This window comes from Hippoglossus hippoglossus, chromosome 22, assembly GCF_009819705.1.
Source record: "Hippoglossus hippoglossus isolate fHipHip1 chromosome 22, fHipHip1.pri, whole genome shotgun sequence".
Lineage (NCBI taxonomy): Eukaryota > Metazoa > Chordata > Actinopteri > Pleuronectiformes > Pleuronectidae > Hippoglossus > Hippoglossus hippoglossus.
Window position 1 is genome coordinate 16,009,325 of NC_047172.1, and position 26,860 is coordinate 16,036,184.

Below are 26,860 nucleotides of genomic sequence, written 5' to 3' on the forward strand. Positions count from 1 at the left end.
AGTAGAGCCCTGTACTGATACACAGTGCACAACTAATCTTGTTTCAAAAAGATGAATATTAGTTTAGGAACAAATCTACAAATGACACATTCGTATATTATATATTGTGATAATATTTCTCCAAATTGTTCTAAAACTAAATTTCACAACTAATTTCCCAAACATAAAAAAAAACATCAACTGAAGACAAATTTATTCTAATGGATTTAAAAAAACAAAAAAACAACGTTACGTCTTGTTTACATATCCTAATCCCTCAGATAAAACAGGCGGTGCGGCTGTGGTTCGGTGTGTCTCTGTGCTGGCAGATGTGTCTAATGAGCGCTCCTTCCCTTCCAGCGTTCCCAGTATCAAACGTCTCCTTCCACTCCAGTCGTTTACCCGGGGACGGATTCTCTATGATGTCGATGCTACTGCTTGTTCCAGCGCTTCGGCTTCAAACACAGATGTGCCTTTTGGGGCTGCGCACATATCTGCTCTCTTCCTCTTCCTCTCCTCCTCTTCCTCTCCTTTCTGTTCCCCTTTTCAAGTCTTCCCAGACGTCTGTGAGTCTTTGTCTCTTTCTTCTTTCAAGTCGAGACAGGTGGGACCAAACAGCCTGGCAGTTTTCCTCTCCTTTTTATCCACTTTCTTGTTTTCTTTCCGCTGATGCTCTCGCTGTATCCCCCATTCTCTATCTCTCTGTTTCTCCAAATTGAGCTCAGAGAAATCCTTCATCTCCCATTTTGAAGTCAGCTTTGGTGTATTTTACACACACACACGCACACACACACACACACACACACACACACACACACACACACACACACACACACACACACACACACACACACACACACACACACACACACACGTGGATTTGGCCTACTGGATGTACATACATGTGATATTCTCATACACAAATAAATACTATGATTAAAATACAAATGGTATTTCAGATGTTCAAACTGATTCACACATGCAAACATAATACAAAAAACTAAAAAGCAGCTGATGAATGACATGTTGCACATCTAAGGGCACATGTGTATTTTCTAGGAATTCTGATATATTTGAAATAAAAAGTGTCTAATTCTATGATAAAGGGATATACACAGCAGGTTTTGTTGATATCAAAATTGTTTTTTAATTAAAAAAGTTAATTCCTGCACACACCTATCACCTCTGCATTGTCTTATTAAACAGATTGGCATTTCAGTGACAAGGACATTTCTTTCTGGAGGAAATGAAAGATGGCAGGACCTTACTCAAGGTCACGGGAAAGGTCCTTGTGCACCTTTTTAATAAACCAGTGCAGAGTTGATAGGTGTCTGTAGGAGGAAGTAACTTTTTATCTTAAACAATCTTTTGAGGGAACTTGATTCCTTGCACCATAAAAGAGAGGCTTTAAAAAGATGATTATACAATATATTGCAGGACAATACTGAATTGTTCTTCTGAATTGTTCGCCATCATTTATATCAGTTATAACTTCATAATTAGAACACTGACCTTCCTTTCTTTTCTAAATGATTAACATAGAGGTTTGTTTAAAACCTGTGATCATGCGACTGCTCATGTTTCCGAACCCTTTGTTTTGGTATTGATTACCAGACTCCACATCTCAGCAATTAACTAGGTGAGTACAATATTTAAGTTACCTACAGATGGTGAAACAATTTCTAATACATGTCTATCACATAGCTTAGTAGATGTGGAAAAAAAGGCTATATGTCAAATTATTACAAGGGATGTATACTGACTGACTGACACATAGCTGCATGCATACTGCACTTGATATGAAAATAGGAAACCGAAAAGCAAAGCATATTTCAAGGTCAGAAAAACAGCAACATGTCAAAGCTCTGCTTAAAAATACAGTGATGTTTTTCAATTAGACTTTTTTATACCAAGAATACAGTAGTTTAATAGAGGAGGCTCAAAAGTAGATTAATAACTAATAACTTGAGTGTGTCCCCACCAGAATTTGATTCATGGTGAAGCAGAGGAGACTTTTACAAAACTGCATTTTTAAACAAGTAGAAAACTCTGGGACATACTGCATTTAATATTAAAACTAACTAATATATAAATATATATAACTGAACAATGAGTGGTCAAAGAGCAGAATCGGCCCTGAAGAGGAAAGAGCCAAGTTCACTTATGAGCAAAACTCATATCAATTTGTGTTTAGCGGCATAAAGCCATCAGAAATAAACAGAAAGAAGAAAGCGGAGGGGGAAGGCATTCTGCCTCCTCTTAGTTGCTTTCTTACTCTCCTCCAAAAATCTGCCCCATTACAGAGCTGATTTGAGCCTCCAGTTGGTCTGCTTTTTATGTTTTTACCTTTCCGGTAGATTGTAAAAGAGGCTTAATACAGGTCGAACTCACAAACCTCTGTCAGCTTCCCATAACTTACAACACTGATCTGGATACTGTGTGTATTCGTGTGTAAAATAAAAGTGTAGTGAGGAAAATAGCAAGAGATAAAGCGGGACGCTCTCCCTGTCTGTGCAAGAATGTGAGAGAGAAGATGACAGCTTGCATGAAAATCCCCACATTTGCGATTGTGCGTGTGTACGTGTGAGTTTGAGCTTACTGCATTATGTCGAGGGTACACAACTGCCAAAATGTCATTCCAGTAACACAACGATCATCAAAGCCAGCACCAGCTATCCTAAAGACCATCTCGTGATATTCATAAAGAGCATTGTAGATAACAGCCTTGTCATGTTACCTCCTCTATAATCCAGACGTCTAGTCTTTCATCTGCACTCGTTTGTGTGCGCGTATGTGTGTGTGTGTGTGTGAGGGGGGTGATCATATATGCTCCTGTTGTTAAGGCCTATCACAGAGATCAGAGTGATGTCAAAGCAACTGAGCTGGCAGGTGATAACACATACACAGAGGCGCATCTCCTGTACATACACACCAACATATGCATGCATACACACACGCGCACACGCACAGACACTACTTGAGACAGTCAAGATATTTAAGCTGTTGTAGAACAGTCAGCAACACGCTCAATCTTATTACCTCTGGGACGCCAACAACATGCCAGCAGCAAGAGCAGGTGTGTGTGCATGTGTGCGTGTGTGAGAGAAAGTGAGAGTGAGAGTCACATTTGTCTCTGCAGGTAAAATTGAAATGTGCTTTGAAATAGAAATGGTAATAAAAACCTTGATCAATATATATATATATACATATACATTTTTGGCAGTAGCTTCAAAATTTGGCATTTTATTACAAATGTATGTCCACATGGTGTTCCTCTATAACTAATCACTGATACAGACACTATCCTGATGTCGAACAGCTGTGAGCTCGACTTTTAAGAGCCATAGCACCAATAACCACAACAGACGAGAAAAGAAAGTCCACTCCCTCCATAGAAAATTCCATAATTTCCTATTAAAGTCATAAAGATAGATGCAGCACGAAAACATCACTGAGAAAGATGTCCACAGGGAGAACAAAACAAAAAAAGAAATGCGGTTTTGGTGCATTGTTTAATGTATTTTGTATTCACTCCTTTAGTGCATGTGTGCATCTTGTTCCCTGTTTAAGCGTTTCCAAGAGAGATCAGCAGCAGCCTCACGCCCAGTCCAATCAATAGCTTGTTACTGCGGCCTAATGTCTTCCGCCAAGAGGGCTGACACACATACACACACACGCGCACAGGCAGATAGGTGAACACGTACATGCAGAACCAGCACACATCAAACCATGAACACGGGAGAAAACAGCAGAGTGACACAGGTTCGGGCTAAATCTCTGACAACAATGTGCTTTCTAATTGTACCTTGCTGTATGGAACATGCTAATTTCCAGTGTCTCCAGTAAATAAACACCTCTCAGGAGGTAGCATTTCAGCTTTACGGCCTAAACTCTGTCAGCCCGGAGGAAAACAAGAGCAGACTTGAAAAAAGAAAAAGCCCAGATGAGATGAAAGAGGAGGAGGAGGAGGAGAGGAGCCATTAATATATAGAGAGAAACCAAGCAGGAAATGAAAGTTTAGATTCCTCCCTTCATCTGCTGAGACGGGCTTTATGGCTAAAACATGTTTTAGCAATTGCATCTGTTGTTATAATTTATGGTGCTGGCGAGATTGTGCTAAACCTGCTTCAATTATTTCTTTATATTTTGAGCATTTATAGAAACTGGAAGAGCAGACATCAAGTCCTAGATGTAATGACTGGCACTAAAGAGGTCAGAGGGTAGGCCACCCTGATTTTACAATATTGCAGTTATCAACGAACGATCAAGTAATAAATCCCTCTGCAGAAGAAATACAAACTTCAGACAGGTAGACAGCATAGTATTGTTTTTTGAAGTGAAGTTAAAGTGAGTTTTCTGTCTGTAACAGCAGCTGTTGAGCGACTCTGACTGGACTTTTAAGTTTATTTCTCGGCGGTAGACAAAGTAAAGTGAGGCTGCGTCTGCAGCAGCTCATTGCAGGATGAGGACTTCTAGAACAAACAGACAAATATGAGCAGGTTTATGAACGAGAAGTGATGTGACAGTCGGTGCATCTTTATATTAGCACATACAAGATCACACAAAAGAGGTTTTCTAAGGATTTAAGTGGAAAACCTCTGCAGCAGAATGAAAGGCATGATGGGAAAAAATGCCATTTTATAGACTCGGGAAATTGTCGAGAAAATGGGACTGGACTTTCTGCGGACTTTGCCTTTCACATGTTAAGAACGAAGAAGGAGATTGTCTGGATCAGACACGTTCAAAATAATAGGAAAATCTCCACAACATTCAGGTGAGGGGTGGCGCCAAGGTAGAGAATGCAGGAGGCAGCACATGACATATAAATTGCATATGTGACCTGTCAGAAACATCATCAACACGCCCGCTCGCTGTGAATCCTCCAGAAACTCCAGAGAATGACCAGAGCCTCTGATTCGGTGATTTGCATCCTCACATACAGACGCTACAGGTAATGTCATATGTCTGAAAGCAGCTGTGTCAGACAAGTAGGTGAGAATGAAGAGTTTTCTGAAAGTGTTCATTCCATTAATAATCAAAATTAATCACCACCACTGCGAATGATAAACAAGGACTTTGCTCTGCTCCATTTGAATTTTTTTTTTTTTTGTCATCAGCTGAATCCAGTGACCTCTGACCTCCCCCTGCAGCCAGTTGTGGTGGTCTGCAGTGCAGCAGTGGGTTCGCACAATTACAGAAAACACACACAAAGCCCACTCGAAACACACAGCCACTTCCACACACTCACAACAGCACAGCATCCTTTTGTTCCGGCCTTTGTTTTGCCGTTTCTACTTTTTTTCCCTGGCTGAGGGTTTGAAAGTGATTACCGATGCGGTCCACTTCATTAGCATGAGAACAAAAACAGCGCGGGGAACACATTATCACATCACAGAGAAAGACCGAGAGCTGTCTGCCTCTTTGTTTATGCTGTTGCGTACGGACATTTTCTACCAGCGCCGCCACTGCTGTCTCACGAGGACGGTGTTTTCTGCAGGAGGAGGAAGTGGCGGAGGCAGGAGGGGCAGGAGGAAGACAACACAGACGGATAGAGAGGCAGACAGAGAGAAAGGTATAATGCCCTGATATGTGTTATGCAAAACTGTGTGCATGCATCAGCCAGGGTGTACACAAGCAGTGAATATTCAGAGGCACATAAGGAAAAGATATTCTCATCTGTCCCTTTGACTTTTTGTACAGTTGAAACTTGTTTACCGTGTCATCAAGTATGCAGCAGAAACGGGCTTGTTTTACAACAGAGGAATAAGGAGTGAATTGTGTTAAAATGTTAATTTGCAGATACGCGTCTCAAGAATATTTTATTCTGTGCTAAGATGTCTCATATCCTTAAACAGTTCAGGGAATATATTGCTTGAAGCAGAATTTAAACTTGAAACAAGGACCCTATGGCGTATGTTGTTATTTTGATCTCATTGTTGGATTTCAACCTTTGGTGGCACCATCGCAACACCAGAGGCCATATTGCTGTTTATTATTATACCCCACATTAAATGAGTCTACATTCTTTCAATTACTTTGGATAGAACAGCGATGGACTACACACGTGTACAACTGGAGTAACTTTCCATTTTTTTCTCATACAACAATCCCAGCTAAACAACACAGGTTCTGTGATTTCCACGTATATCTCCTTAACTATCTCATGTTAGTGTAATCTCCATAAACAGATTCTGCATGTGAATATGCAGCATCTCTCGTCGAGGGACAAGATTTTGAGGCAGGAAGCCTTCTGGTTTCCATTTCCAGTTGGACCAATCATGTTTAAGTGGGATACGGTTGCCTGCAGGTAAACAGTCTGTGTGGAGAACAAAAAAGGCGAAACACATGAACCGAAATGCATCGGCTTTTTAATTGATCTAAATTCACATGCAGATTCCTGCTAATAGGGATAAGCCGAATGTCGTCTGGACTCAAAACACCTTCTAAAAGTATCAATGTTTGACTTTTGTGTGGATAAATGTTCGTCTTGTGTGATAAAAGATACAAGTTCAATCCAACAGAGCAAGGATCAAACCATGAAGTACCATCTCTGCTGAGTTTTCCTTCAGCAACAAACTAAATCCACATAGCTAACACTTTTATATCTAAAACTTAAATATAATTAGTGAAAAGGAGAGGAACAGAAACAAACAGGAAAAAAAACAAACAGAGACACACCAGAACTTCCCATGCATATATGCACACACCATTTAAATGATGTATTGAAGTACGGCATCACGCTCTCAGCCTGAGGGGCCACAAAACCCTGTCTGATACTATTTTCCCACGATAAACCACATGGAGACTGATGGCATCTTATTAGAGGGGTTTCATTTTCTGTACTGTATGTAGAAAAAAAAGAATTCACAGAATAAGGATTTCTAGAGAATTACAGTTCGGTAAGTAAAATTAAATAACTCCTAGTTTTGCCAGGGGCCCTCTGGAGCCACATCAAGCACCTGTGAGAGCCCATGAACCACAGTATGAGAGCCAGTGGCCTCGTAAACTTCCATTTCAAGCCTTAATCCTTCCCCTTCATCCATCCTTCTCTCCTCTCCCTCATTCCTCAGCCTGCAGGGAGGTGTGCAGACAGACGGGGGAGAAATATAAAGGCTGTAGTGCACCAGAGAAAAGCTATTTGGAGCTGGCTGACCCATGGGTCAGCTGGCTGGCTGGCTTCCTGGTTAAAGGGGATTGGTGGGAAATGGAAACAGTTCTGGCTAGCCAATCGCAACATGCCAGGCGGAAATCAATGATGTTCCGCAGAAAATGTCAGCTGGGACTGACCTTTTGGAGACTGCAGCCTCCAAAAGGGAGAGGCCTCCTAGAGGAGAGGAGGAGGAGAGGAGGAGGACAGGAAATAAGAGGGAATGAGGTCGAAAGGAAATAATAGATCAGGATGAAAAAAAGGGTGAGAAAACGACAGCAGAGGAAGGAGGGATGAGGAGTAATAGAAAGATACAGAGGCGAGAGGGAAGAAGAAAATGGAGAAAAAAAAAATACATACATTTTGAGAGATTTTATAAAACTACATGGAACAAACAGCTGGCAAAAGCTGAATTTATTTTTGACTTGGCTCTGCATGATCTTGCAGAGACAGGTAAGTGAGAGTATCTCTTTCAAACCAAAGTCTTTTCATTTAGGACAGAAGCTGTGATAATAAAGGGGTCCTCAAGCAAACCTATACACTAACCACTGTGTGCGAATGGACCTTCAGAGTAAAGATTCAGAACTTCCTATTCCGTCTATCACTGGAAACACTTCTTTATTCTCACACCAAGTTGCAGCAAAAAATTTAAAAACTGGAAGTTATTGCAGAGGAAATATGAGGAAGCAGGGAGGACGAGGAAGGCGACATGACCTTTTCTCTCTTGTGGCCTGCTGTTTCCTTGTCTTAAACCAGCCTCTGTGGGACCCAGGAGGGATGAGGGAGGGAGAGAAAGACAGAAGAGGAGAGATGGGAGACAACAATCTCCATCTGAATATTTCTTCTCTTGCAGTCCAAATGTCCTTTTCTCTCTCGTCTGGCTTTTCTCTCTATGATGTGTAAAACTATAACTCAGACATGATTTTCTTCCCCTTTCATTCCACCCTCTCAACCTTTCTTGATTTCTTTCTTTGATGCCCAAGAAAAACTTGTTTATTTTATTTTCCCTCTCTTTCTCACACACCACATTCATCCGTCTTTTGCTTCCTTCTTTCCGTTCTCTCTGAAGTTTAATTTTCTCAGGTCTTCCCTGACACCCAAGAGTCGAACAAGGAGTGCTGGATATATTAATCATGTTTGATTATCCTGTGCAAAAGTCAACTGTGATATCAAGTGTTAATCCATAGCTGACAACTGCTGCCTTTAGGTCAAATGCTAAGGATCCTGAGTCTTGGTGCAGGAGTATGTGCGTGTGTGTGTGTTTGTGTGTTTGTGTGTGTGTGTAATAAGTAAGTACAGTATATTTACTTAGGCTAAAATTCAGATGCATAATCACCCAGCAAAAACAATCAATGCACTTTTCAGAGTTCTAAAAAGCTACAAATAAAAAAACATAGATATGTCCAGATAAGCACACACATTCACACACACACACTTCACACTCATAATGTAGATCTAACTAAAAGGCTCCAAAAATAACATTAACCACAACATGTTCGACTTGAGCTCAAAGAGGGAGGCAATGAATGATTGTAAAAATTCACTTTGGAAAATGGAGCACTGTTAAAAGGTTCCCACCTTCGTTGTTTGCCCACCCGGTTATTCTATCTGTCCTGAACAGCAACAAGAAGGTGAAAGGTCACAGAGGCCCAAATTCAAACTGAAATGAAAACTGTCTTCGCCATACTCTCTCCATCCTGAGTTGTTTCACTCCATCCCCTCTCCTCCTGTCACCTTCCCTGTGATGACCTTGTCTCATCCTCTCCGTCCCTGCCCCTGCTCCTCCGTCTCGGGTTGGTTTTAATTGGGGAGGGGGTTGATTGGAGAAGGACGAGTGCTCCTCTAAGCCTGGCTGCTCTTTGAAGGGGAAGGAAGGGGGTTGGGGGGGGGGGGGGGGGGGGGGGGGTCTTTCTCTCTTTCCATCTCAAACCCTGCTGTCATTCCTAACAAACACACACACAAGCGGCTGTTTCGCTTTGAACTGTGTGCTGCAGTGTGTTCAAAGCAGAAATGAAGGCAAAAAATACAGGGCGAGGGGAAAGAGAAGGACACTTCAAGGTGAATTTGATTTCCACATCATTTTAACGTGCACGCGGGGACACGCACACACATATCCACTCGTGCGACCCAAGCCAAGCCAGCAAGTAAGCACAAGCATGCTGAGTTACCTTCAGTCACTGATACACATATACTGAGACTGACATAAACACACCAGAGAGTTAATTTGTGTGTGTGTGTGTGAGAGAGAGAGAGAGACAGCAAACATTACAGTCTGTCTTATACATATTTATACATTTTGCTCATAACAGAGAATCACCTTTAAACTTCTTCCTACTCCAAACTGTCTGTTTGTGTGTGTGTGTGTGTGTGTGTGTGTGTGTGTGTGTGTGTGTGTGTGTGTGTGTGTGTGTGTGTGTGTGTGTGCATGAGTATGTGTTTCTGAATATGCATATGAGTGTGTAGGAGCACAATGACTCATGCAAAGTTGAACTGAAGAGTGCAGTCCCACATTGCTAGACAAAATATCACAACAACAATACATTCGGAGCCGACATTGCACGGCAGAAACTGTTATAATACTGTGTGTGTGTGTGTGTGTGTGTGTGTGTGTGTGTGTGTGTGTGTGTGTGTGTGTGTGTGTGTGTGTGTGTGTGTGTGTGTGTGCGTGCGCGTGTGTTGCAACGGTTTCCAACCAATTAAAGCAATCAAGTCAAGTGCAAACTGCCCACTGTGCTGCATATTAGTGAGCCTGCGAGTAAAACATGGTGACCTGGCCAACGTGCCAAACTACTCCGACCCCTGCAACCGCCTCTACCACCAACACCAACCACTTTAAACCACTAAGCTCTGGTGTAGTCTCCAAACAAAGACACACACGTGCGCTAGATGCGAACACTGGCTTGACAGTATGACAAATATTGCATTCCATCCAGAACGAATGAGGTAACAACAAAAAGAAGAAGAAGAAAAAGAATCAACGGCTCATTAGAAAGATAAAAACCTCCCGAAGCCCTGAAGGTGAAAGAGAGGGGGGTGAAAACAAGAAATGAAAAAGAAGAGAGAGAAAAAGACTTGAGAGACGACAAATCATAAAAGCTGTAACTCAATTCAGAGGCCCTGCCTGAGACAGCTTTCTTCATCTCTTTTCTGTCATCTTTTCTATCTCTCTCTCCCTCTCTCACACACAAAGTCAGTCAGTCCCTCTCCCTCTCTCTGTCTCTCACTCTTTCTCTTCTTGTCCTGGCTCCATGGTAATTTTTTCCCACCAACCAATAAGCAGTTATGTGGCAGTAATATGGCTGCTAATGGATGCGCCTACCTGGGAGCAAGCACAAGGCAACACCATTAGCCCAAATATTATGCGAAGCTATCACAAGACAAAATTAACCCAACTGAGTTTCTATGTGTTTGTGCATGTGAAAACCTGCAATGTCAAAACTGATCTTTTCAGGACTCTTCTGATTAATTTGGTATTTGCCTGGATAAAGACCCAGATCCACTTTGGCTGAGTGGCCCCACTGGAGGGGTAAAAAATGTATAATAATATTGATGATGATAATAATAGTTTAAGTTGTGTGAGGACTCAAGGTGAGTCTTTTGAAGTTGTGTAAATAATTATCTACAAATAATATAACTAATGAGACGTTGTGAATCTCCAGATATGCGAGTGAAGATTGCCATGTTTGTAATGTGTTGCACATTATTGCCTTATATTATGCAATCACATTTAACATGGCTTGCTAGCTAGCTGGCTTACATATCGGCAGCTTTAGAAAAGAACATCCTTTCTAAAAGGAGCAAACTTCAAAGTTTAGCTACCAGCTAAGCTTTGGAGAGCTCAGAAAACCAGTAGGTAAGGCATTGGGATAGTGATGTTAATCTTTGACATGTTAAAGATAGTGCTTTCTTCTATGTAGCAGCAAAGACATAAAAGAAACAGAAGCAAAACTGTAGGTAACACTGGCGTGCCTTCCCACCACTGGAGAAAGCTCTTGGCGAGTAAAGGAATGAAGATCGATGGCTAACATCGGTTAATGCTGATGTTGGCTATGTAGCGACAGTATAAACACAGTGGGAGAAAATGTAAAGACTAAATTACAAGGACAATTATTGTTTGAACATTGTTTTTCATCTTCTCATAACATGTCTGCTTTTGTCTCTACTGATACTGAACAATGAGGTCAAGAGTTATTTGTTTCAGATGGGCCTCTGCATACTTTCCAAAAGGTTCCACTGGGTTTTTATGGATAATGTGGGCTCAGGGGCCCTGAATACATAATTAAATAATTATAACAATTAAAATGTGCTCAGTCCATAGAGAGACGAGAATTAAAACTTAATAAGAATCAATTATAACAAGTAAACCTCACTCCGAACACACAGAAACATGTCCCAAAAAAATTGGAGCTCATAAAGAATCCATTAAAAACAAGATGTTTCCTCTGAATGGGGGGGTATTGTTTCTTAATTTTCAGTGTGGTACATCCATCTAGAGATGTTGGGTTTGATGTCAGTAAAACAAAAGAAAAAATACACACACACACACACACACACACACACACACACACACACACACACACACACACACACAGTTTTTTTTGCCTCCTCCAGGTCACAGGTTGTCCATATGTGCAGAGAACCCGATCACATTGTTGGCACACAAACACAAATACGCACTCATGCACAGAGAGAGAGAGAGAGAGAGAGAGAGAGAGAGAGAGAGAGAGAGAGAGAGAGAGAGAGAGGGAAGATTTGTTTAATCATTTGGCCAATTCTGACAGATGGTCGAACACTTCCAAAAGAGCAGCGCGACTGGGAAAATGGGCAATCGGCGACCCTTGTGGTGTGTGTCTTTCTGCGTGTGCTTATGCATGTATGACAGTGTTACAAAAGCAAATGTTACACAAGCATTGTTTCAGTCCCATTGTAGCCCTCTGCCAAGCTCTGATAGTAATCACACTGGCAGGACAGCAAACAGCAGAAGTGGACTGAACAACAGGCATCAGTCAGGGCTGAATGCCACCAGGAGAAAATCCCTCCACTCCTCAATGCCACCTTCCTTCCCTGCTTTCCTTGCCGGGCCAAAAATCCCTCTCCCTCGCCTCCCTTTCCCTTCCTCCTTATGTCTCTGGCTATCTCTATTCTCCTGCTTTCAGTCATAAGCTGAAGTCTACAGATTTTCCTGAGAATGTATGTGAGAACGAAAATGTCTGACTCCTTTGCTAACTTGGAAAGATAAAAAGATTCGAGAGCCTTTGATGACAAGGGCCAAAGCTAAAATCATCAAACACGTTGCATGGATGGCAGAGACTCAGTTGGAAATGTATATGTATATGTATTGTATATAAGATATGAATATCACCTCCTGCCTCCTGCATGCACTTCCCAGGTGCCTCCCCGAGCATAAATCCTCCAGAAATGTCCCTGTTGCTGTAAACTCATCAGACAATCTCCTGCTGCGTTCTTCATGTGAAAGGCATCACAACATTTTCTGGATATTTTCCAGAGCTCATGTCTGAAAACCACTTTTGAATCTCCTACAACACCTTCCTCAAACTGAAGCTTTTCCCTCTTTTTCTTTACACTCCTTTTCTGCTATTAACATTAAGGAACTAAATCTTTAGTCAAGGTAAACCTCCCCACATGCACACTCACCAACATACACACAGGGATAAAATAAACACTCACACTATACGTATCATGTACACTGTAGGGACTAACAATTTGTAACATAAGCAATTAACACACTGTTGAATAGGCCTTTTATGAGAGGAGAGCTCAATTACATACACATAGAGCAAAGGATCATGCGCACACATGTGCTCCACAAGGGCACAAACAAATATAAAGCGCTTTGGCACACAAACATACACACTCTGGCGGGCGTCCAGACTGAGTCTTGTTGCTTGTGTCTATAAAGCCCTGAGCACCATATCGACAACTGTAATAACTGTGGCTGGCAGGAGAGAGCAGATTACAGCAGCAATCATAGACACGTGCACGTGTGCATACACACACACATACACACAACATAACATCTTTTCCCTCTGTCAAAGACTTGTTTCTTTTCTTTTATCATCGATACAGATACACACACCTTATTGGGTACATTCTATAAAGGTTAGCAGTAATAATGTAGCAGTGGACAGCAAAAGAAGAATGAGATTAAAACATGCACATAGTTGGTCGGACATACACCAATCTGAACGTAAAACACACTTAGAATAATTATGGTGTACATCTTATAATAATGGAGATCAAATGCGAAAAAAAAAGAAAAAAAAAGAAGAAATGACTCAGGTCCAAAAAGTCGAGTTATGGCACATCAAATATTAATTCTGCTATACATTTGTAGGTGCAATCGCACACCTACAAATGACATCCACTGCCCCAAAAATTGTTCTTTAGAGAAAATAGAGAGAAGTACTCAGTAAACCAGTCAGCCGGTCAGAGAGGGTCTATAATGGCAGCGCAAGGCCACCTGCAGAAAATGAAAGTGGGCTATATTGGAGTGGACAGAGCTAGCTAAGATTGGGGTCAGAGTTATATGGAGCACAGGCCAAGGAGAGGAAATATATGGTGGGAGGAGGAGAGGAGGGGAAAGGAAAGGAGAGGAGAGGAAAATACCACATTATCAACAAATTAAAGGAGCACTTTGCCGCCTTTATACATAAAGGTCAGGTTACTAGTCACGGGAACAGCTACTCATCTTGTCAAACATTTGTATAATATCTTCTGTGTCTTTGGAGGAGTTTTGCCAAGAATAAAAATAAATGACTGTTTACGACAAGAGGGTTGTTTCAGCTTAGAGACATCAAATGTATGTCAGAAATCTAGTATATTAGGCAAGGACATGCTTTTTGTTTGCAGCTTTCTTGACTTATATTAGGCGTACTTTATACTGGTGTGTAGTATTAAGCCTTCGCTGTCATTATTCTGCTGGTGTGTCTGTGTCCCTCTGCAATTACTACCCCAAAACACCAGTTGGTGGTGGGATTTCATGGGGCCACTGAAACTGAATGGATCATTTTGAAGTTGGAATTAATAAATGCTGAACAACAGTTACGTGTACTGAAATAACTAAAGTGCAGAAAAGAGACGTCGGAGGACATGATGTGTACGACAACAGAACTGATTAAGACAATAGAAGGGTAAAGATAAGGATGAGGTGCATGAGGTGTAAGAGATAAGGATGAGGTGCATGTCAGGCTACAGCAGAGGGCAGGCGGCTTTGCCATGCCTATAGCTTTGATTAGCTGCAGAAGTATAAAGTGACCTTTAGCAACTAAAAGGATACAGGCACTTTAAAAAGTTGCATCAGCAGACAAGTTAATTCTACCACTTTGCGTATTGATTTCGTGTCAGTTTTAGTATTTTTATGTTGGTAAAGTTAGCAATTTTGTGAGTGACACTGTGTTTCTCAGTGTAGACTGAAAGTATCCACTCCAAATACAAAAACACGAAAAAACTTCCTGTGCAGGATTTAGGTCCTGAACATAAGATGTATATGTAAATGACAATAAAGATCTTTCAAGTTTCAAGTTCAAGTTTTAAAATGTTACATGACGTCAACAAAGTGTGTATGTAGTGTGTACTGTCATATACGATACATCTTCTCACATTCAGTGTATTGTTGTGTTGTTAACTAACTGTTTTTCTTGGACAATACTCTATAGAAACAATAGAAAACTCACCAGTACAAAGTCACATTAGACACATGACAGAGCTCCATTATCAATACATATACATTTATACATATATAGGACAATGCATATACGACCCGGTTTTGTATATTGTATAGGGAAGGCACATATGTGAAATACTATCGTCCCTTTCAATTTCACCTTTCCTCATTTATTCACTGCTCTCTCCCTCTTTCACTCTCACCCTTCTCTCCTCCCCTCTTTCTCTCTCTCTCTCTCTCTCCATCTGGCCCTGACCACGGAGAAGCGATTTGAAGGAGCAATCCGTCGCTAATTCTCGCTCAGCGTTCATGAAAAATGTATAGCAGGCAGACTGTAGGGAGATGCAGATTGGTGCTGGGCCCTCAGTGAGAGCCTGGCTCTGCATTAATGGAACATTATTTTCACCTTTTCCATCCCTCCTCTCCATATACGTCTCTTCTATTCCTCCCTCCCTTCCTCTTTGTGATTATAAAACATCGACCTATCTATCCATCGTCTTTGTGATTATAAAACATCTATCTATCTTTCTTTCCATCCATCTATCCATCTGTAAATATTAACTTTGAAATTGCTCCTCTCCTCACTCACAGTTTGATTAAACAAGAGCCATAAATATTCCAGGACTCAGTGGAATATTAGCAGCTCAAACAACCAAAACACAACTATCTGCAATCTGAACATCTCTGCGTGTGTGTCTGCGTGTGCATGTGTTCGCATTTGCCTACTAGCACAGTGTGCAGCCAGCTAACCCTTCTCAAAGATAATAAGAGGAATAACTTTATCTTAATCTTTAAAAGGCACGACGTGAAGTTTGAATCCAGCTGTGAAATGGGTCGTGTGTGTGTGTGCAAGCGAATGCATCTTAGCATGAGTGCACAGATACGTTCAGATACGTGTTGTTGTGTTTAAAGCACAGGTATCTTATGAGAGTAGATTATTAACAGCAACTGTAATGCCATCAGGACTAGTCACAGTGAGGATCATGCATAATAAACCTCCCAAGGAGTTTATAGACACACACACGTACACACATGTACACACGCGCACCCTCTTCCTGTCACTATAGCAACGCTGGTGGTGTTGCTGCCCCTAACTTCAAAGTCAGATGTAATTTCAGCCTCCCAGCAGCCAGAGGGAGCCATGGTGATGACAGAACATTCCTCCTCATGACGGCTCCTTTCCCCCTCCATCCCTCCTTTAGTTACTGCACTTTAATTCTCCTTCATTCCTCAGCTGGCTCCTTCCTTCCTTCCTCCCTCCCTCACTCCCCTGCCTGGCCAGCCTGCTGGGAGGCCAGGCATCCAGGACCAGACATAAAAATAAACCCAGAAAGGTTAGACGTGTCTGACTGAAGTTAGGGCACGGGGGAGTAGATGGAGGAGGGGGCTTGACGGGGGGAGGAGGGATGCTAAATAAGGGAGAAGGGGAAGGAAAGTGGAGGGAGATAAGGAGGAAGAGGAAGGAGGGAGATGATGCAGTAATTTACAGATTCTTCCCAACTCTTCGTTCTTTTTCTCTCTGCTACAGTCAACAGTGAAAAAATGAGCAGGAGAAAAGGTAGATTGTGAAAAGAAACAAAACCCTATCAGCTGCAGCAAAGATGACTCAGCTTCAAATATTTGTTACTTCAGTCCAGATTATTATTCAGCAAGGAAGAAAAATTCTTCCAGATTCATGTACAGAAGAATAATTTGACAAGAGAAGGCCCCCCCCCACATCCGGGACTATTAATGAATATAAAATAGATGTTTCCAATCTTCTGTTCAAATTGGCTCAATAACATTTGAAAGATTTTTAACAGTTAATTTAAATATTAATGTAGTAAGAGAAAATCACCATTTATAATGGAGGGCTTAGAGCCAGACGGGCATATCTGGCATTAACGTCTGGTGGAAATGAAATCGATGGATCAAGCGTGCACTTGATCTGTTTGGTGTTCTGAAATCAATATGGGTGTTCTTATCAGAAGCAAATCAAGTACCCATGATCCTCATCGCATTTTAAGAACGGCACAGGGTGCAGCACCTGGTATAACACGCAGCAATATCATGTTCATTTCCTGATTTAGCCTTTATGTTCACACAGGGTCACCGTGTTTCTGTGTATTTTGTGCCCCTAACAACAAAAAGTTTAAAAAAAAAACAGCGCACAATTGGCTTATTGTTGCCTCAAATATTAACAGTTATACAGAAGCTATGTATATATATATATCAACACACACTTACCCCACGTACACACATAGTCATCTACTTTCCATTTATATCATCCATTTTTACAAGATGTTTATGCAGAATCCTGCTTGTCATTGAAATTCAGATCTGTGAGTGTGTGTGTGTGTGTTTGTGCGTGCGCGTGTGCGTGTGCGTGTGCATGTACGTGTGCGTGTGCTGCTGTATTAATGGAAACCAACAGCCATGAGCTGCCTCCTCCTCTGTCCTCCTTTGTCCTGAATCTGAACTAGTCTGTTAGAAGAAATAAGCTTTGACAGAAAACACCAGCCGGAGAAAGAGAACTGATGGGCAAAAGATATATATAAAAAAAGAGGGGAAACATTTTTCTCCTTCTAGGGTTAGTCCTCGATCCCTCTCCTCCACCTCCTCCTCCTTTATCTCCCCCTCTTCCTCTGTAGGAGAGGCTGGTGGACAGGCGCCAGTGGAACCGGACTGGTGTTTTCTTAACCAAGTTCATCCCTCTCCATTTCCCCCTCACTCTGAGATGACACAGCCTGTCACACACCGAGGGGGTACGCAAGTCTAAGCATAGGTGTAGGTAAGTGTGTGAATGTGGTCCATGGAGTGCTTTCACACACACATAAACACCCACACACACCCACACACACATAGTCCTCCTATCTCCCCTTCACTCCGGTGTGTGAGGCTTCTGTCAGCCTGCCTGTCAGGGGTGGTTGGGTATAAACATGGCCTCCCCCACAGCCGAAGAACCCCCCCCCCCCCCCAGACTACTCTTGCTGTCTCTGTACCACTGCTGCTCAGCCTTGTGTTACCAGTTTGCTTTAACAACCTACACTGCCCAGCATAGTTCCCAGTAGGTGGAACAGTGTGTAGCCATCAAATCTTTGCCATAAGATACAACTAAAAGCCTTCAGGCAAAAAAGATTTTATTGATCCCCATAGGGAAATTCTCTTTTGGTGTGTCTCTCTTCCTCAGGGGCTGAGTGCAGTGTCAGCTGCAAAGAAGTGCTGGTGCAGATCCTGTGTCCTGCTAAAGGACACTTCAGTAGTGCAGATGCTAGGCAACATGGAGGTTTAACCTACCTAATTAATCTAGCACAGGTTGTCTTGCTACAAGACACAGATATGTTGAAGGGACTTTCTGCTTGTGGGGCAGTGAATCTCAAGGGTTTTTGGGTTCATCATTTGCAAGCTACTTTTCTATTACTCTAGAAAGTTAACACACATTAACTAACTTGGTCATGGAACATGCACAAAGCACAATTTCACCTGGTCTAGTGCGTACAGTCCACCAGCCCACCTGGACAAATCCTGGTTAGCTTATATAGAAATGTAACAACTGCCAGCATTGGATAATGTATCTTGAATTTCAAGTTTACTTGCTTTGACTCACATTCTTTCCTTACAGCTCTTAGGTCTATTCTCAAGTTCGCAATTATGAATGGACATTATTAGCATCCGCCAAGTTAAGATACTGGGAGACATGAGCAGAGTCTATGTTCCAAACAGATGAATGAACAGAAACATAAGGACAACAAGCTGGTAAGTTGACACTTCCAGCAATCCCTTATGTCGAGTTAATGTAACTAATTGAAAAACATTAACTGAACAAATTAGCCTTAACTAAAGCATTTCAAACAGATTGCCCCTCTTGAATTCACAGAGAAACAAGATATACACAACATTTTACATGTGTCAGTGGCCTACTGGCTAACTAGCCAATGCTAGGTCAAAATCCATATAGAAACCTGCAAAGTTTGTTAAGCGCAATGAGTTAACGTAGTGAGTTTCTCTTTCAGCACTGAATTGGTTTATAAGCTACAACAGCATCATGCCCTTTAATTCCAGTTACGAGTGACTGCTAATTACCGCCACCTACTGACATGACGAGTTATGACGTAAAATTAGATGAACAACCTGAAAATGACGACGAAAAGATAGATTATATGCTATGAATCAGTTTTTGGTTTTGTACTCTAAAGTTAAAATCATTTTATTCTCTATCGGTAATCTAACTGAAAATAATCCATGGTAGCAATTAAGAACTTTAATCCCTGTCTGATGTTCAAATATATTAACGTTGCTACAAATAACTGGAAACACAACTGCTGAAACAGAAGAAAACACATCTATGGATTCATTATATTTATATTTCAGGGTATTATCACAGGTGAATTTTCTGTTTCAAGGGCATGTTGATGATGTACAAACATGAAAGACCCAGGGAAATTTCCCCGCTTTCAATTCACCTTCCTGTGCGTCTGTGTTTTCAAGCCGTAGGGGAACAAATGGTACAGCCCCAGCAAAAACACATGTTCCTGGCTCTTGAGGATCAAAAAAAAAACATGCGTGTACATGAAACTGTGTGTGCGTGCTAAATGATTCATGAGAGGCAAACGAAAACAGGCCGGCATACAAGCGGAAAAATAGCCCGTCTGCATTTTAGATGAAGCCCAGGGTCGTCTGACTCGCTGTGTCATGATATCTGGGTCTGTGGTGAAAACACTGAGTCGAGAACCAGTTTGATGCAAAAATCTCAAATTATACAGTAAGATATGAGGTCTTACGGATATGAATCAGTCACTCTTATTCATATTCAAGCTAACAGGTCTCCAAGTTTGAGGCTTGCGTGACCGTGGGCATTCCCCCGTATACCTCACAGTGTGAAACTGGCTTCAGATTAGCATTTCTCAGAGCCTCTGTGAGCTCGTAGCAGTGGCAGGGAGCTGTTGTGGCCTTCACTGCTGCTGACTGTTCTAAGAATAGGCAGCAGGGTCCAGAGAACATCTCGTCTCTGAGTCTCACTGCCTCCCTCTCTCCCCCACCTTCCATTCCTTTCTATCTCCACATGCTGCTAAAGTATATATCTCACATAAACACATACAAAAATACAAACAGACATTATGCTCCTATAAGAAAAATGGCCCTGACTGCTGGAGCATTTTCAATGTAATTTGAATGGTTTCTTAAAATATATGTTGAATAGTTTGCATCTAAACTATTCAAACCACATTCTGATGTATGTTAAAGATATATTTGTCTTTCCATTTCTCTCCCTCTTTCCTTTTTCCTCCCACGCCATTTTCCACCCTCCCTCTCTCCCCCCTTCACTCCATTCCTCTCCTGCCTCCTTTTTTCCTCTCCTTCCCTCCCCCCCCCCGTGCACTAATGTGGAGGTTGAATCTAACCCTGCTGGATGACATTACTCTGTGCTGCCTGTTGGCCTGTCTGCCTGCCTGGGGACTCTAAAATAAAACACAGAAGTGGGGGGAACCAAAGTGAGAGCACATACTGTAAGGGCAGCCTGACTGACATGCTCTGATAGAGCACGCACACACACACACACACACACACACACACACACACACACACACACACACACACACACACACACACACACACACACACACACACACACACACACACACACACACACACACACACACACACATACATGCTTAGTGTGAGAAAACGGCTCACAGAGGACAGAGTGTGTATCAAAGTGTGTGATGAGTGTGTGTTTGTGAGCAAAGGAGCCTGTTTGATTGTGAGTGTGTGGTTGCACTGAGAGAGGGAGAGAGCAGAGCGGAGGGGAGGGGAGGGGAGCAGGCCTCTCCAGCTGTGCCCTGTCAATCTTTCATGACCTAACACTCAGGAAAACAGAGGAGGGCAAGGTGGACAGGAGTGAGAGGGAAAGAGAAAGTGAGGAAGATGGTGTTTCTGAATTTTCCCTTTTGTCTGATGGAAAATAAGTCAAGGAGGGGCAAATGAGCACTGAAAGACATACAAGAATATTTTGTCTGTGTGTGTGTATGTGTGTGTGTGCGTGCTTGCGTGTGCGTGAGAATAATGCCGCTGCCAGAACCCCATAGCCTGAATTCAACATCCCTCACCCTGAACAAGTGACAAAAAGATAACCATGTTTCACTTCACCGCTTCACGCCCTCTCTCTCTTTCTCTCTCTCTACCTCTTAGTCATTCTCTTTCTCATCCTGCTCTTCACCATGCACCCCCAGCTCTTCCTCACCTCACACTCCCACCCTCAGCGCTCTCTCTCTCTCTCTCTCTCTAGCTCTCTCTCTCTCTCTCTCTCTCTCTCTCTCTCTCTCTCTCTCTCTCTCTCTCTCTCTCTCTCTCTCTCTGTGTCTTTCCACATGGCTGGCCATCCTCTCCCATGTCCCAGAGGATGGGAGGCTGTGCGGCAGCTTGGCAGGCTGTCAGGGGAGTGCCGGAGAGCAGGGAACATGTAGTGACTGGAACGGGGGGGGGGGGGGGGCAGTGAAATCCCTGGCTCCTCACCTAACTGTGGCACTGGAAGAACTGGCTCGGCTTAGTGACGCTATGGGCAAAGAGATGCAACGGGCTGAGGGTGCTACAGAGAGAAAACACAGCTCTCACTCTTCTTCTGTTTCTGGATGCCTGTCCGCCACACACAGCAGGAAATAACAAGGCAGCAGTCAACATGTCATCCTGTGCCAATCAAGCTGTCCCGCTCTGCAACACCCCCTCAGTAACCTACATGACACGTCACCTTTTATTGACCCGCAATTGCCACACATGGCAAAAGCAATTGGTGAGAAACATCATCCCTTAAACGCACTGTCCACGCTAATGTGGATATTTTAAAATACAAACTTTCTCATCTGGCCGCTTGTCAACATGCAAACAGTAGCCTATTTAAAATCCTCTTTTAAAGTGCTGATTTTTAAAAACTCTGGTTTTCTCTGTATCCTTGTGCACGCAAACGTAAAACAGAGTGTGATGTCATAGCTTACTTTGCGTATGCCCACTGTTGTTTTGTGTAATGAGCATGTGTCAGAAACAACAACAACAATGGTGGCGATGTACAAGTTTCTCTGGCACTGCTAGGTCTAATTACACGTTTGGAGCTACATTTTGCAGTAGTGCACCACTTAGTCAGTATTCACAGGAATCGGCCTCACCCAGTATTAGGCCACAGCGTTCTTCTCCGGTATTTTACTGATTACTAGACTTTATCGCCACCTCCTTGCCCGGATTGCTTTTTTAAGCATCTGTAGTCTTTTATTTTTGTGTTCTCATCTGGATGGAGATTTTTTTCAAAACAGGTGAAAATATCCACAGTAGTGTAAAAGAGACACGTTTCTGTGCAAGTGAAGCAGTGCTGACTGAAAATCTAAATGCTATGTCAAACATCATATAACCCTCACATTTTAGTTTTGTTCTTAATCTCTGTGTGATGTAAAAGGAGGAGAAAAATAAGGAGGCTACTGACAACACCATTCATTTCATTAAGTTTCACTATCGAGTAGTTCATCTTCGCAATAGACAATCTTTGCACTAGCTGTTGTCTTCACTGTTGTGTGGAACTGGAGGAACAGGCTCAGCTAGAACAGCAAATCTCTAGAGTCCGGATAAACGGCAGGAAGAATACTGTGGTGTTAATGCAACCTATTTTTAAAAATCAGGTTGTGAATGCAAATGTAACTTTAAAATGGAAAAGCTGTTGTCGACTGCTGTAACAGAGTACCAGGAGACAAAGCTCCTTTCAGCAGATAAAGCTGTTAAAAATATATTCAATGCAAAACACCATTAACTCACTCATTTATGAACAATAAAAACCACTGTGGCATAAAAGCTACAAAATTCAATCCTAATGCAAGGCTTAAGCACATGCCATGAACATTAGCATCAGCGCTAATGCTACATGGAAACTACTCTATGTCTTCATGTAATTAGAGCAATAACAATACAGTTACTTTACAATTCCATGGAACACCAGGCATGCCAAATTTCCAATACATTATATTTTTAAAGAACCGAGGGCCACTGTGAGTTGCATTTGTGATAAGTTACTAAAGCACTTTTTCCCTTTGGTCTCCCTTCAAAAATCCCGCCACATCACACAGGAGCCTCGTCCCAAAACAACAACATGACACTTTGCCGACCCGCGCTCCCTCCCTCCTGACAGAGAGAAAGGGGGAAAAAAGATGACAGCAGCTTAGATCTGACATCAAACGCCGGCAAGAGAGTGAAAAAGAAAGAGGGGGAGAGAGAAAAAAATAAAAAAAACGGTTACATCTCTGCCGTGACAGCTTGCTGGAAGAGCCTGGCAAACGCTGAGCAATTTCTCTCTCCTCTCTCTCTCTCTCTTTCTCTCCCCGTCCGTCGATCCATCGCGCCCTCTCTCCCTCTCTGTGTGTGTCTCTCTCGCTCTCATCAAAACTTGCCGCCGATTAGGATCTCTGCGAGCCACGCGCTTTGGATGGGATGTGAAAACACACGGAGAACCCAAGGGGTAAAACGCCAGGATTAAAGCGGTGAGGGAATATGGGGTGATAGTGGTGCTGGTTCAAATAGATCGGCCCCTGTGACTGCAGTGGCTCCTCGCCTCGCCTTGCTCTCTCACTCTGGATTCACACACTGATACATCAAGGCCATTTCTCATTACAGCACGAGAGGGGAGGGGGGGCGGCTTTCATGATGCTGCTTTAGACTGAAATACAGAGGAGGCAAGGGAATAGGGGGTGGGGGGGGACGACAAAGAGTGGGTGAATGAAAATGAAAGAAAATGGAGAAACGCCAAGATAAAGCAGATGACATACTATTAGCAGTATGTTATGCAGGGAAAAAAACAAAACAGAGAAAGAAAGAGTGTGTGAACGTGGAAGTGGAAGAACCGGTTGGAAAACTGACGGATAAATCAGCCAGTGATTTGAAGAGAAAGAAAAGTCAGCCGTCAGTGTTTGTTGAAAGATGACCAGGCACATAGACTTTTAAAGTATCAGTGCAGGGAACATATCATGATTTCATTTCAGTTCATACACTTGATTTAGCTTTTCTTGCAGTTTATTCTTCCACTCCTGAGGCTGTTCCAAAGTGTCGGGTAAATTAAACGGCGCACACCTCAAGCGGTGCCAATATTTGCAACTTTTGCAAATGTCTATTTATTCTATTCTTGAAAGTGCTGTGGAGCTGGAAGGGGGAGAAATGATAGAGAGTAAAAAAGCGATTAGTTTAGCCCCCAAAAAAATGGAGCAGCCCACATCTCTCTCTCTCCCCTCATAGATCAGCCATGGCCTCACAATTTCTTCTCAATTACTCCTCCTCCAGGCAACCTGCTTAACGATTTTTAGCTCGCCCAAATGCCAAGAGGCAGTGCGTGAGGGTTCGCATGTGTGACTGCATGCGTTTAGTGGGAATGTCTGTGTGTGTGTGCATGTGCTTCTTTGTGCATGTGGGAATGTGTGTGTGTGTGTGTGTGTGTGTGTGTGTGTGTGTGTGTGTGTGTGTGTGTGTGTGTGTGTGTGTGTGTGTGTGTGTGTGAGTGAGTGAGTGCGTGATGCTGAGATCACAGGCTATTTCGTGTGGCCTTTTTGGATTCGCATTGGCGGCAGTAAAAACACAGACATACGCTCTGATATGAGCAGTCAAAATGAGGCGGGTCACAGGACAAACGGAGCCATTTGATTGGACAGAGAGGCTTTCAACTGAAAATTAGACAGTATGCCAGAAATTCAAGAAATTAAGGAAAACAAAGGAGCTAATGTTTCTATGATGCTTGCTACAACAAACAACTCCTTTCTTTAATCCTGAGATGTATGATAAAGTGCTGTTATTCAACTGTACGAGCAACATTCAGCAATGTTCTGTGCTTATCGGTGGTCAGAACTGTCTGTCACTCACCGGCAGACTGGAGGGGCGGTCCTGGGAGACACCATCCTCATTGTTGGCCTTCCCAGAATTCCCTGGAGCAGGACCCCGGGTGTTGTAGCTCTCCTGCTGGGCCTCCTTAAAAAAAAGAGAGAGAGAGAGAGAGAGAAACACAGGGAGTCTTTGATCAATAAATTAAAAGGACAGAATTTACAGACCCTTCCAATATGTAGATAAATTAGTCAAATAAAAGCAGTTTATACGTACGTTATGTTTACAAACTGAATTGAAAATGTTTTATTAAGACACTGTTTCGACCTATGAGGTCTTTGTTAGGCAACTTATTTTGGTGCTGCAGTATTTTGCATCATGTGATTTTTTTGTCTGCTTATAAAGCTTGTTTTTTGTTCACATTAATGTTTGCTTGGAGCAGACTTTGACACACACACACACACACAAACACACGCACACACACACACACACAGATGTACATGGAGACTGAAAAACATCCAAACAAGCACCCATCAGCACACCATACCCGACAATTCATTTTACCCAAATCCGGGCCTAACCACCCACTAATCCTCAGAATATACACACACACACACACACACACACACACACACACACACACACACACACACACACACACACACACACACACACACACACACACTCACTCAGTTGTATTGTTCAATCTAAGTCATTTTCTTTCCCTCTGTAATCACAAGCCTATCTAGTGTAAACCAATTTTCTCCCCATTGTCGGAGGTGTTGCCCTCTCCCTCCCTCTGTATCTCTCCCTCCTTCCCTCTCCCTCTTCTTTTCATTCACCACGGAGGTCGTTCCTCCATCATGTTAAGCGTCGGCAGCACAATGGCAACTTGTTAAAGAGCTCTGAGTGGAAGGATTAGCGATAACTGATCGGCGAGACGCGGCGAGAGATCACACGCGAGTGCTTGCGCACACAACCAAACACAACATACACAAAGCCACACGCACGCACACACACATTTCCTGTGTGGGTGTCCTCAGGTTTTTACTTTTGAAATCCATTTTTTCCCCACAGTTAGATTTTTTATCTGTTGTGTGATTATACTGTAGTAGGTGGGCAATATTCCTGTCAGCTAGGTGATATAATTTTATAGCAGAAGATTATCCTTCACAGCAAGAGATGTATCATGTGAAATGGATCTATTATTAGAGCATTAAATGTGACACAATTTGTACCTCTGGGGTGAATGATACCATTTCACTCCTTTTCTAGATTCTTCAAGAAATCTTATATCAAGTTAAATTCTTATGTACATGCAAAACCTGCAGATACTCTGTACACACACACCGTTTGCATGCAGTTTTAAGAGCTGCACACACAGAGATAAAAAGTTAATGTATTCAGTCATCTATTATTAAGAAAATGTAATGACCTCAGATGCCCTAGAGTAGTGCCTTCAAATCCAAGTTTCAATTATTAGACAGTTAAATCACCGAAGCACTAATTCTAAAAATTACAGGAAAAAATCCTAATTTTTCTTGAAATGTCAGAGTTCGGTTTAGTACCATTTTATAGCATTAAGTTAGTCAAGCTGCACCCACCGTGAAGTCATGACTCCCTTTTAAATCTGGTCCTGCAATGTGCTGCGTTAAGAAACAAACCTCAACATGTTCGTGTTTATCTGTTTCATATGTGCCAATATGAAAGATCATTCTATCTTCTGCTGCTCAATTAATTTAGCATAATAGTTTATCACAAGTTGAATTTTCTTAAACATCATCAGTTTGCTAGCATCTTACTTCCACTGTTTGTTGAAACATGGAGTAACACATGATGCAGATACTAATTTATGAAAATTCTACTGGTGCACTAAGAAGTAAATATAAAATGTAACCGGATACTGAAGAAAATAAGATTTACAGACATTTATGTGATATCATCAATAATTTCAACCCGATGCCAGTTCTTGTGTGAAATTCATGAATCAGGTGATCCTTATTTTCAAATTAAGGAAAATAGAAGGTATTAATTCCTTTTAGAGACTTTAGAATTATACTTGGTAATAATTTCAGTGATTGTTTTAATATGTGTTTGATGACTGCTTTGTTTGAGTGTTGAGTGTGTTTTCTAAGGTCTATGTGGTAAAGTAGATCTTGATCTTAGATAAAACAAGGCTAAACTATGCATTTTTTCATTTTTGATTTAGAATAATAACCACACAGAAAATATTT

General features: G+C 42.1%; 1 protein-coding gene across 5 annotated transcripts in view; it reads right to left on the reverse strand.

Moving 5' to 3' along the window:
• Nucleotides 1–26,860, reverse strand: part of LOC117755835 (AT-rich interactive domain-containing protein 1B-like) — a 176,086-nt gene that overhangs the window by 93,125 nt on the left and 56,101 nt on the right. For all 5 annotated transcript variants that reach the window (XM_034575958.1, XM_034575956.1, XM_034575957.1 and 2 more), the window contains exon 5: nucleotides 24,669–24,773. In XM_034575958.1, coding sequence (XP_034431849.1) covers nucleotides 24,669–24,773 — 105 coding nt within the window. The remainder of the gene's footprint in view (nucleotides 1–24,668; nucleotides 24,774–26,860) is intronic.